The sequence below is a fragment of the Plecotus auritus genome (assembly GCF_963455305.1).
Source record: "Plecotus auritus genome assembly, chromosome: 4".
Lineage (NCBI taxonomy): Eukaryota > Metazoa > Chordata > Mammalia > Chiroptera > Vespertilionidae > Plecotus > Plecotus auritus.
Genome location: NC_137775.1, coordinates 133,446,751 through 133,458,984, shown reverse-complemented (window position 1 = coordinate 133,458,984; position 12,234 = coordinate 133,446,751). Strand labels below are relative to the sequence as shown.

The window sequence follows — 12,234 nt, the reverse complement described above, 5'->3', positions numbered from 1 at the left end:
CTCTCTGTTCTGTTTCCTTGCTCTGTCTGAACGTCTGTATTTTATTTCCTATCCATGCTACTGTATGTCAAGTGAGTAGATATAATTATGCTCTTTTCTTATTAGAATGATATCTGTTTTGTCTTCTGTAAACTGAAATCTACAATGAATACCTCCTGGCTCTGTTTTAAAGATGAAATGAAGTCATATGTGTAAAAATGCTTGATAAATGTGCAGTGTTTTTAAGACTATTTCCTTCCTTCCAAATTAACTTCTTGAGGTTGGTGTTTCCTCAGCACCTTTTCAGGCCAAAAGTTTATAGTGATTAAGATAATAGCAAGTACAGTTAATATTTATTGAGCACATAGTATGTTTTGATTATTGCTTAGTACATTATTCATACATTGTGTCATTGAAAATTCACAAAACTCTGTAAAATAGTTATTATGACTCCCAATTTTGCATATGAGGAAAATGAGGATTAGGGAAATTAGATGCTAAGCACACAGTTATACAGCTACTAAGCAGAGAGGCCAGGACTGAATTACAAGCCGCCTGATTCTAGATCTCTGGCTTTATGCACAGCCCTTCCCCTGATCTCAGTTTCTTACCTAAGAAGAGAATGAGTGTCAGACCCACTTCTTCTTTCCTGAACCTCCTCTTTGATCATGGTTTTCCAGAATCATACCCTGGCTCCTCAGCAGGACAGGCTGCTCAGGCATCATCCAGTTTGGTTCATGTCTGATCCTTACTCCAGACATTGCCCACGTGCTGTGCCCCAGCCACACCGAACTCCCGGGGATGGCTGAATGGGCCGTGACTTCTTATGCATCCATTTCTCTGTACCTGTGCTTCTAGAGACCTGGACCCTGTTCTTCCGTAGTTAATATATCTCATTATGTAAAACCTACCCTCATAAATAATTGAGGAATACTGTCTGCTAGAGATAGCACCAGGGACAAATTAATGCCCCATTTGGACCTGTAGTGAAGTAGGAGGAGCAGCAGGACAAATCCCGAGGTCCTGCACAGAAGGACAAATGCTATGGAAGTCCTTTGGCATTGCTTCCAATGTGTTCATTTATTTATAAAATCTGTTAAGAACCTTGGATGGAGCAGGCATTATGCTAGGAGCTAGTGATATTCCTTTCCTCTCACTACTCTGTTCTAGTGATGGATATGCATAGATAATAGTGACAAATGTAAATAAATAATAATTAAAATGACAACTACAATACTGGAGTAAATGGTCTTGAGCACTGAAGAGTCAAGTGCTAGAGTAACTGGAATGGGGGAGGGAGCTAAGTTAGAGTAACCAGGGAAAGCTTCTTTGAGAGTTAACTTTTGGATTTGGAGAAGGAGCTAGCCATGCAGGCATTCTAAGTGAAACAAGAAGTTCAAAGTCCCTGAGGCTACTAAGAGCTTGTTTTGTTCAAAGACTAGGAAAGAGATCAGTGTTCAAACTTACCAGACTTCCCTTCCCAAACATTAAGTTGCTGGGAGGACTCACTCCTCTGATAAGATGTTCATTTATTCCTCTGTAGCCTGTGTGGATTTGCTTCTCACACCAATGCACATCTTGAGGGCAGGAGCCACATCTCACTCCCCTTTGAAAGCTATTACATGTCATGGTTTCTAGTCCATGAGAGGAAGTCAGTGAATAGTACTTATTTGAATGAATGAACGATGTTTCCAACTAAATTGTCCTGGGCTGGCTTCCTAGGCACATCATTCATTCATCGGCTGCACAATTGTACAGAAAAATCACTGTTAAAGCACAACACGCTCACCTCACCTGGAATAAGGCTCACCTGGGTGTTTTACTCCCATCCTTATTAAAGAACCTTTAGTTCTAATTGCCGGGACAGGTGTGAGGACCAGGAACTGTAAACATTTGCAGGGTTTACTTCACACTGTGGTCTACTTTCATGTCCCTTGGTAAATTTCACGCTCAGAGGCTCATTAGCTGAGCACACACAAACCAGCTAAATAATAATTAGTATTGAGGAAGGCTGCATAATAGAACAATGTTCACACTAATTAGTTACTGGATTGAGAGACCTTCTTTGTTTTTTGACCCCTGAAGATTTTGTGTTTCTTCCTCGAACTTCTACCAGATTGAGAATTTTTGTTTCGTGTTTTAAGTTGTAGCTATTGTCATTAGCATTTCTTGAGCACTGTGAAAATCGTCCCCATTTATTATTTATGATGTGACAGGCATTATACTAAACTCTTAAGATGCATGGTCTTGCTTAATCCCCAAAGCAGCCTCAAGGAGTTTTGCTCACATTTTACAAATGAGGACACTAAGGTGGCAACTTGCAGAAGGTCAGCCAGCCAGTGAGGTATCAGGCTTGAACTTGAAGTCAGGAAAGTCTATGTCCAGAGTTCTTGTCTATTATACCAATGTTTCCCAAACCGAGTGCTTCCTACTCATTGGGTATTCTAAAAAAAATAAATAATTTTGGTTTTCGTTTCACTGATAATCCTAAAACATTAGGATGAGCATGCATGAGGTCATTTATAATGGAGTCATGTCAGATAACTCTGTATCAAGCTTGTCTTTGTGTAGTAATTGCATTAAAGCAAAGGATAACAGTTGATGCTGCGTTTCTCTAGCCGGGGTCCTTTAAAGGAGCTACATTTCTTGAGAGGAAGACAAAGCAATGCATTGCACCTGTTACACCCAGCAGCCCCCCAGGCAGGACCCTGGGCTGGATCCAGGCCTGCCTCCACTCCACCGTGAGACTCAGAGCCGCTCTGGTGCTTCTCAGGGTCCCAGGCACTGCTGTCCTGGTAACAAACACTGCCAGTGAGGACACTTGACACTCCCAGTGACTCCAGCCAGCACTGCACTGATGCAAAAGCTCCGGGAACCTGCAGGGAAATCAAAGCAGGTTGGCTGGTGCTCAGCACACAGAGGCAGGGACAAGGAAAAAACTAAAGACTCTTTCTTGAGAAGTATATGCTATTTTTAGAAGAGCTCATTAGAAATCCAAAGAGCTGGAGGCAGGTGACCAATGTTCCTGGTGTCCTCCTCCATACAGCGGGCAAGGCCCAGCGCTGCTTGCCAGAGGTTCACACATTAGCAGCACTCGCTCTGGCAAGGCTTTCAGAAATTACTTTTATTCTACAGAAAATAGAAAAGCATGATTTTTCAGCTCTTCACTTGGATGCACAAGACTAATCGGTTCAGCTGCTATGAAGGCTGCTGTCTAAAAAATGCAGAGAATCCAGGGGAGTTTCTTCAGATCTCACCTTTGCTGCTGCTATAGATAGTGCATTGGGTGGGTGGGGGTCCAAGAAATCACGTGTGTGGGGGAGGGGAACATAACTCACATTCTTGAAATATGGAAGACAAGTGTGGAGATGGGTGAAAGGATTAGTGCCCTGAGCATTTGTGAGACCTTTAATGAGACCTCAGATGCCATGTTCCGTAGTACGAAAGTCATATATTTAAACGATGCATATTTAAAATTCTTGAGGATACATTAAAAAACACTTATTTTCTCACGATTCTGGCAGCTAGAAGGCTGAGATCAAGATATCTGCAGGGCTGATTCCTTCTGAAGTCCCTGAGGGAAGGATCTGTCCCAGGCCTCTTTCCTTGGCTCATAGACATCTGTCAGCCTTCTCCGTGCGTTTTCACTTCACCTTCCCTCTGTGGGTGTCTGTGTTCATGCTTTTCCCTTTTTCATAAATAATCATTTAATTTTCCAGTAGCACCAGTTGTGTATGATTAAACATCAGCTATGTTAATCCTATATAATAAAGAGGTAATATGCAAATTGACCATCACTCCAACACATAAGATGGCTGCCCCCATGTGTACACAAGATGGCAGCCACAAGATGGCCAGCAGGGGAGGACAGTTGTGGGAGATCAGGGCAGCAGGGGAGGGCAGTTGGGAGGGACCCAGCCTGCAAGCGAGGGCAGTTGGGAATGAACAGGCCTGAAGGGGAGGGCAGTTGGGGGAGACCATGCCTGCAGGGGAGGGCAGTTGGGGGAGACCAGGCCTGTAGGAGATGGCAGTTGGGGGGGACCAGGCCTGCATGGTAGGGCAGTTAGGGGTGACCAGGCTGGCAAGGGAGGGCAGTTAGAGTAATCGGGCCAGCAGGGGAGCAGTTAGATGTTAATCAGGCTGGAAGGGGAGTGGTTAGGGGGTGATCAGGCTGGCAGACAGAAGCAGTTAGGGGCAATCAGGCAGGCGAGCGGTTGAGAGCCAGCAGTCCTGGATTGTGAGAGGGGTCCCAGATTGGAGAGGGTGTAGGCTGGGCTGAGGGACACACACACACACACACACACACACACACACACACGCACACACACACACACACCTGTGCATGAATTTCGTTCACCGGTCCTCTAGTAGAAAATGATGCTGTGCCAGGTGGGAGCTAGTTATTATGTATGATAATACATTCCCATTTCTGACTTAGGCTCCAAAATAATTTATGAAATTCTATAAGATTTCTGTGTCATTATTGCAGAAACGAAGTTTCTAAACATTGAATCTCATATCAGAAGTAAATGTCCTTCTTTCCTGCTTTGGGGTGGAAGAAGTCATGAATTTGTGTGCAGGGAGGTCACTGTCAAGAATGTAAGGTCTTGAGAGTGGTCTACACATTGAGGAAGAGGCAGGCACTTTGGCTGAACAGAGGAAACCCAAACATTAGTCCCCCCATCTCTCTCTCTCTCTCTCTCTCTCTCTCTCTCTCTCTCTCTCTCTCTCTCTTCTACCTAAGTCCATAGAGTTCTTAAATTAACTTTGGAAGACATGGGAATGTAGTTAGGGCCACCAGTACTACCAGGTGTGATAGCATATAGCAACTGTGAAACCAACCCCATGCACATAAAGACACCACACACTTGCATCCAGAATCTCTAATGGAGCAATCAAAAATGCATGCTACTGCACCTGTACATTCACAGGCATAATTATCCTCACATTCTCAAAGCTACCTATATAAAAGTATACATTCTTTGCAGAATTTCCCTTGCTTTAACTATCTTTCCTTCTCTTCCATTTCATTTAGTACTTAAAAACATTTTTTTGCCAAAGGTGGAAAAGACAAAATGTAGCTGCTAAATATTGAATACACTCACGCGCGCACACACACACGCACACACAAGCTTTGGTCTTTCTTCTGTAACTACATACAAGTGAGAGAATCCTGGATTGAAAGACTTATAGATGAAGCACCCCTGATTCTCATCTTCACTGCTCTTCTCTCTGACTCTTAAAGGAAAAATCCACCAAAACTTTCAGCTTTTTGTTTTATGCTTAATGTTTGAACATTCCCAAATGAATGACTAGGTTTAGCTAATGCATAATAGTGATGTGGATGCGTTGAGCTAAAAATAGAGGTTTAGCTTGGTGATTTTTACCTGGTACACACATGCATATAGGTCAGATCTGGGAGTGACTCCAACAAGTTCCTGACTCTACTGTACAAAGAAGTGCATCCTAAAGACGGGCCCTTTCTAGGGCTGGAGAAGCGAATAGATATCTGACTTGCTTCCCCTAAAGACAGGGAAATGGAGGGACAGGAGGGAAAAGAGGCTGAAAAGCTGTGGAGAGGCATCTTTAGGTGAAGGGAGAAGGGCTTAGTCTACTGAGACTGGTGAGTTGCTTTGGAAAGTAACAGACATGTTTAAGGACTTTTACTGAGCTTGTTCTATGCACTTGATGAAATAATTTCCTCCTCTCCTCCACTAAACCTTCATTACTCACCTGTGCTTTCATAGCTGAAATTTCTCTTTGGAGGAGTTGCAGTTAGGTGCTGAGTCACCTCAAAAGGAAATGGGGGCAAAACGGAAGTTCCTTAAAGGGTCTGGACATGTTCAGTTTGTGTCTAGACAAAGATGCATGATATATTTTATTCACATCTACTTGATATCAGAAAGCAAGCATGTAGAAAGGCAGATAGTTGAGAGGGAGTGGTAGCTATTTTTACGAAATAGAAAATTGATGAGCAAAAAGAAAGGTGGGCAGTAAAATAAAGAACAGGTATCAGCTTGTGGGCAGCACTGAGGAGCAGTCATATGTATGTATGTATTCATAATTCTAATCATATATATGTACATGCTCCATACATAAGTCTAGAAGTAAATGACCGAATCCATAAAACAAGAAATGAGGTAGCAGTATTACAAAATAAGAAATCAAAGAAGAAACAAAAAAATAGTAGTAACAGAGACATTAGACAGAAACACATCTGAGAACGCTATATTAAGAAAACTTTTCAAAGATTATACTTTTAATTTTTAAATAAAAATTTCCTTCTGGATTGTGGCACTTAATACATGCTACCAATTGAAATGGAAAGATTAGGAAATGTAATGATGGTGCCATGTCAGGAAGTTAGCCTGAATTCGAGGTGGATCTCTGAGTTGTACATTCACAATTCAAAAGCTTTATTATCAGTTTTGAGGCTCAGCAATTCTGGTGCAAGGGATTAGGTGACTGGGCAGATGATTCGTAAGCACAGACAAGTTCTTTTAAATAAATTCATGAAGCTTTAAAGGGATCTTGGCGATATACAGGGCTTGGGGCATGTTTACATGGTGGTAGTACTGTTTGACAGTGACATGATCCCCTGCCTTACACAGTTCTCAGGATTTATTAAATGAGTCCCGACAGGTAAGCTTTAGTGGTCTCTGTGGCACGCCTCTAGCTTTCCCTGTTGCTCACACTCTTGACCTCTGAATCCGCAGTATCCATTTCTGAGTGTTCATAGCTTCCTCACATATGAATTTTACCTCTTAGAAGGTGCACATCTCGTCTTCCTATTCTAGTGAATTATTATCCCCATTGGTTTAATAACCCAAAGCCACTTTATGTAAATCAGGCATGTATGGTAGACAACTGATCGATATTACTCTCTCATATCGATGTTTCTCTCAATCACTTAATCTCTTAATTTAAAAAATGTTTTCCATATACACAGCAGGCCATCTGAAAAAAGAAAAAAGGAAATGAGATAATCTTATTCCAGAATTCTCAACTCTTCTACTTCTTGGAAAAACATCCCTCCTCAAGATCTTTGAAAATCCCTTAAATTGACATCTTTCTTTCAACACCTACTCACAACCCTATTTCTCCTAGATTTTCCTGATACTGTATTGAAAATAGGATTGGGTGTTTCCTTGTACCAACTACAAGGCATTCCTTAAAAAGGCCTGTAAGTAGATGGAAAAAGAAATGGTGCACGAGGTTTGATTATTTATTTGTCCTTTGAGAACAAGTGTACTGTGATCAGCTCTTATATAAGTTTCTGATAAAAATTTAAATCAATACTTCCTTTCCAGAAAGAAATTTGCTAATACATTTCCAAAGCTTTAAAAATATCCTGACCTTTGATTGAGGAGATCCTCTTCTAATAATATGCTAAGGCAAAACTGAAACATGCAAAGATTTGTCTGCAAAAACACACACTGCATTATTATTCATAATAACAAAAAGTGAGAACATGCCAAGTGTCCAACAAAAGGAGAAAGATTATAAAAACTATAGGCTGGAATGTCATAAAATACTGCTCTGTCATGTTTCAAAGTATATACAATGGTGTGGAAAATAATACGATAGAATTTTAGGTATAATATACTTTATCAAACTGTCACTATGTTCCTAGAGTAGAAAAAATTAAATAGAACCTGCTGTTAATCTCTATGTTATGAAACTCAGTAATTTGTGAACATGTATGTTTTTAAATTTTTCTAAACAAGCCTATATTACTTTTAAAACTGGAAAATAGTTAATATGTTTTAAATAACTCTTCCTTACAGGCTAATTCTATTATAGACATAGTTTTTCTCTATAGTAATTCATTCTACCTGTAGATATTCTTTTACATCACCTGTATTTTTAGTTCAGAGTAAACTAGCAGAAGATTGCAGCCACTCAAATAGCTGCCACATACATATGATCTTTAATATAACTATATACTCAGAGAGCACTTTACAATGTTAAAATATACTCACACAGAGCAATCCTGAAAACATTACTTGTCATGAAAGCTCTGTGTGAGCAGAATTTAGTTTTGTTTGCCATTATATCCCAGCATCTAGTATAGCACTGGATAGATAGTGGATATAAAGTGTGTGTTCGCTAAATCAATGGTTTCCTAGCAGTAGTAAACTTGGATCTTATAGGTCATAATCTCTCATGATGCTCCTGATGGCCCTCTGAGGAGGCCATACTAGGTTTTATTATCCCAGGTTTTCAGAAACAGATGCAGAATGATTGATCTGCCAACATCCCAGAGCTGGTAAATGGCAGACATCGATTAAAAGCAATTCCCCAGGTGAAGGTTTGGCTCTCAGTATGATCCTAATGGAATTGTTTCCTCATTGCCTTTCTGAACAAAGGGCCATGGAGCCACATACTACTTCAGTGTCCGTCAGGATTTTATTTTGTATTCAGAGCAAAAATAATTTATGTAGCATGGTTCTTTTCTTTACTATAGTTACTATGTATTAAGATAATTGTCTGGGCTAAATTTTGAGTTTCCAACATAGGATATGATAAGGATGGCACTCCAGGTACTAGGATTTATAGCAATACAAGAAGCAAGAATCCATTCTAGAAGTTTCTTTTTAGAAAAGTCTTAGGACTTTCTGAACACTTTCAGACATATCTTAAAATAACCTGTTCTAGCCCTGGCTGGGTGGCTCAGTTGGTTGGAGCATCATCCCATACACCAAAAGGTTGAAGGTTTGATTTCCAGTCAAGGCACTTATCTAATTGCCCTTGCCTTTACCTAGGAGAAGTGAGGAAAGAGTCCCATTTCCAAAGTGTTCCCTGAAATGAACAACCTACATTCGCTGTCAAATAGTGTCCAGCCCTGGCCTGTGTGGCTCTGTGGTGGAGTGTCAGCCCACACACTGAAGGGTCTCTGATTCAATTCCCAGTCAAGGGCGGGAGGCAACAGATCGATGTGTCTCTCTAACATCAATGTTTCTTTCTCTCTCCCTCTCCCTCCCTTCCACTCTCTCTAAAAATCAATTGAAAAATCTATTGAAAAATATCCTCAGGTGAGGATTAACAAAACAAAACGATAGTGTCCATATTCAGAGTAAGTTCAAATCTTATTAAATGAATGTATTCAAAATCTCATCAGTATGGCATTTATTCAGATTTATAAATGAAATAGGGATATGCTAACCAAATATGCAAATCATTGCTACAAACATTCACTCTTGCCCAGAGAGAAATTTGGAGAAATTGAGACAAGGAAAACCAGAATTATATCCTGGTGAACATTCTAGATTCTTCCCTGAGGATAACATGCAAGCTGTTGCTTAAAAGATCAGTCAGAGACTGGGAATTATTAACGGTTCAGACATTAAACAGAAAACCTTTGACCTTCTGGTATCTTTGAACTAGGAAATTCTCATCCTCTCACCTTTCATGGATCAAGAGAAGGAGATATTTAAAATGACAAACACTGAGAGAGTGAAAAATGTAAGTCTCTTTGGTATAGAAAGGGGAAAGCTGAGGATAGGCATGAACAAAACGAATACTCATGAGCAGCAATTTAGCAGGATTTGAGCAACCCTTGACCTAATTGTATATGGCGCACCCCTAAAGCTTCTGGGAAGGAATCTTAAGACAGGCACTTTGTGCAGAAACACTTCTTTGTCTAGTTTATGATGAACTTAGAACTCATCTGAAGAGGTGGTGAGGATATGAATGAATGAAAAAGGTTCAAGCTCTGTTTAATTATAAACTGGAATTTGTACATCTGTGGTTGGCATCATGTTCCCTGTCATCACAAGCCTTAAGGCCCTCCTGGACACAAGCCCTCTAATCCAATGAACAGTGCCCTTATCCCTGCTGGCCATTGCCTTTGTTCCAGTGTTCCTTTGTGGCTTAGCACATTCAATGACCTGCTCAGCCAATATATCCTGGTGATGATGAAGAATATTAATTATACAGAGAAATGACCTCTTATTCTCAGTCTATTATCACAATAATGGTAAACTGCTAGCCTTTACTGAGTACATGCTATTGTGCCATGTTTTGTTTTCAATGGATTTTATACAACTCATTTCATTTGGGTATTAACCCTATGAAGTGGCACTATACATATGCCAATTCACAAATGAGGAATCTGAGATACAAATACTTGAGGTCACTTTCCCAGAGTCTTATAACTTAGGGATGGGCCAGGATTTAAATTCCAACCATCCGGCTTCAGAGCCTGTACCTAACCCATACGTTTCTGCCACTACTCTGGACCAAATTGGGGAAGGCCCTTAGAGGCACTTAGCAATGTCCTTTCACTGGCCAGCCCAGTGATTCTGACCATTCTCATCTTTGGAGCCAAAGCTGACATGTCCTTTTCTGTATTGCAGTCTCCTATGCTTATGGAAAGGGAGATGACAGGATGATTGAATGAAAAGGAATAGAGTCTTTTGATTTAAATCCTCATAATTTTATTTACCTGGTTTGGCTCAGGTTGGTACATTCCATTTGCTTCACTCAAGGGTAGGAATCCTTACAGGGTCAAAATTCCATGTGGTTCAAAGCTGGTCCTTCGTATATGAATAACTGGCTAAATATATAAGCAGAGGGCAAATCAGAACTTTCAAATTGCTCATCAGAAAATATGCTCATCAGCAATCTCATGGGAAGGGAATGTGGGAAGTGGGGGGTTAAGCAAAGCTCTGGATAGTGCTCCACTGAGTAGTGACCTGGCTCCTTTCAGAGATGATTGATGTGTTTCTATTTTTTTAATTAGGACCCCCAGACAGTATTGTGTATATTAAATGGAGGCAATCAATAAGATCACAGGCATTTATAGCTGTTCACATGGAACTGGACTGTATTACTCCTGCCTATTCTCATAGACACTCCCCTGGCAAATGCACACACACACATGCCTTGTCTATCCATTTAATCGTTTCATTCCTGGCCAGTTATCAGAAAAGTGGCCTTTCCTGTAGCTTATTAATGTGATACTTTTCTTTCTCTTTTTATTTTTAATTGCAGCAGAATCTAAGAAGAAGAAAAAGGAAGGCAAGAAACAGGAGAAGATGCTGGACTAAGAGAGGCCACCTTCGTGGAACATGAACAGGACATCAGCAAACAGAATCAGTTAACTATTACCTTTATACATACCGTAGGCTTTTTATTCAAAAATTATCTATAGTTTAAGTACACAATAGGCAGAAACAAAAAGAAAAGAACATTTTTGTAGTAGCATTTTTAAAATATATACCATAGTACCATTAGGGGCTTATAATAAAGGACTGTAATCCTATTTAGAAAGTTTACTTATAGTACATGGTAAATGATAGAAAGTCGAGGTAAGTTTTTTTGAAGTTATGTGATATTTTCCATTTAAAATTTCATTTGTTTGTTTTTTACTTTTTTTTCCCCTTTTGGCAGCAATTTAAATGTTATGACCATGTAAACTACTTCTCTTGTTAGGTAATTTTTTCACCTAGACTTTTTTTTCCCAAATGAGAAAAATATATACTAAACAAGGCAGCAATAAAATACAATCATCTTATTTGAGGAAAAGACCTTGTTTTCTGCCAATTGATTTTAAAAAAATTTTAGTCAGTAAACTAGGGTTAGGGGGCAGAGCATGCACTAGTTAATGTTGAAGTTTTTTTAAGAAAAGCATTAAAACATGAAATTTTTTCTCTTGGGCAGAAGCATTTGTTTTCTTGATGAAATTATTTTTCCAACTGAGGAAAATAAAAGACTAGGAAAATAAATCAAGGTGATGCTAAAAAAAAAAAAAAAGGTGCTTTTGTGTGCAATAATTTGATATTGTAACCCTCCTGCATTTGTCATCTATACTCCCCCAGTCAACCTGTTAGTGGTGAGAGTTTATCATACAAACTAATTAAATCACTCTTGGATACAAATGTTATAGTGGGTAGGCATACCTATATGCCTACATGTCTATATTTTTACTTTCTATCAGTATTTAGTGGGTTAGATTGGTGGTACAAAAGTCCCAAAGTAGTCTAGTAGTCTAGTAGTTCCGTAGTTAGGAAAATGCTTCTTCTATTAACAAATCTGGGCTTGCACAGCCCAAATCAGGATCAGAGTAACACAATGCCAAATGGTACTTCGAACTTGGTTTCTAGAAATGTAGAATTCCTACTGTAGTATCTACCATATGAGTGTCAAACATTCTCTACATGACTCGCCTTATCTGCTGGGCTCTAAGCAACAGGTTTGTTTGTTTGTTTGTTATCCTTATGAGAGGACATGCTTAGAGAGAGGAAGGGAGAG

At 39.8% G+C, this 12,234-nt stretch overlaps 1 protein-coding gene across 2 annotated transcripts in view; it reads left to right on the top strand.

Moving 5' to 3' along the window:
- Nucleotides 1-11,712, top strand: part of PTN (pleiotrophin) — a 97,460-nt gene extending 85,748 nt beyond the window's left edge. Inside the window, exon 5 of one of the 2 annotated variants that reach the window (XM_080667153.1) lies at nt 10,978-11,712. In XM_080667153.1, coding sequence (XP_080523279.1) covers nt 10,978-11,030 — 53 coding nt within the window. In that variant the 3' untranslated portion in view covers nt 11,031-11,712. Of the gene's footprint in view, nt 1-10,974 lie in introns of both variants that reach the window. The other variant, XM_080667152.1, reaches the window with a different exon arrangement.
- Nucleotides 11,713-12,234: the final 522 nt, after the last annotated feature.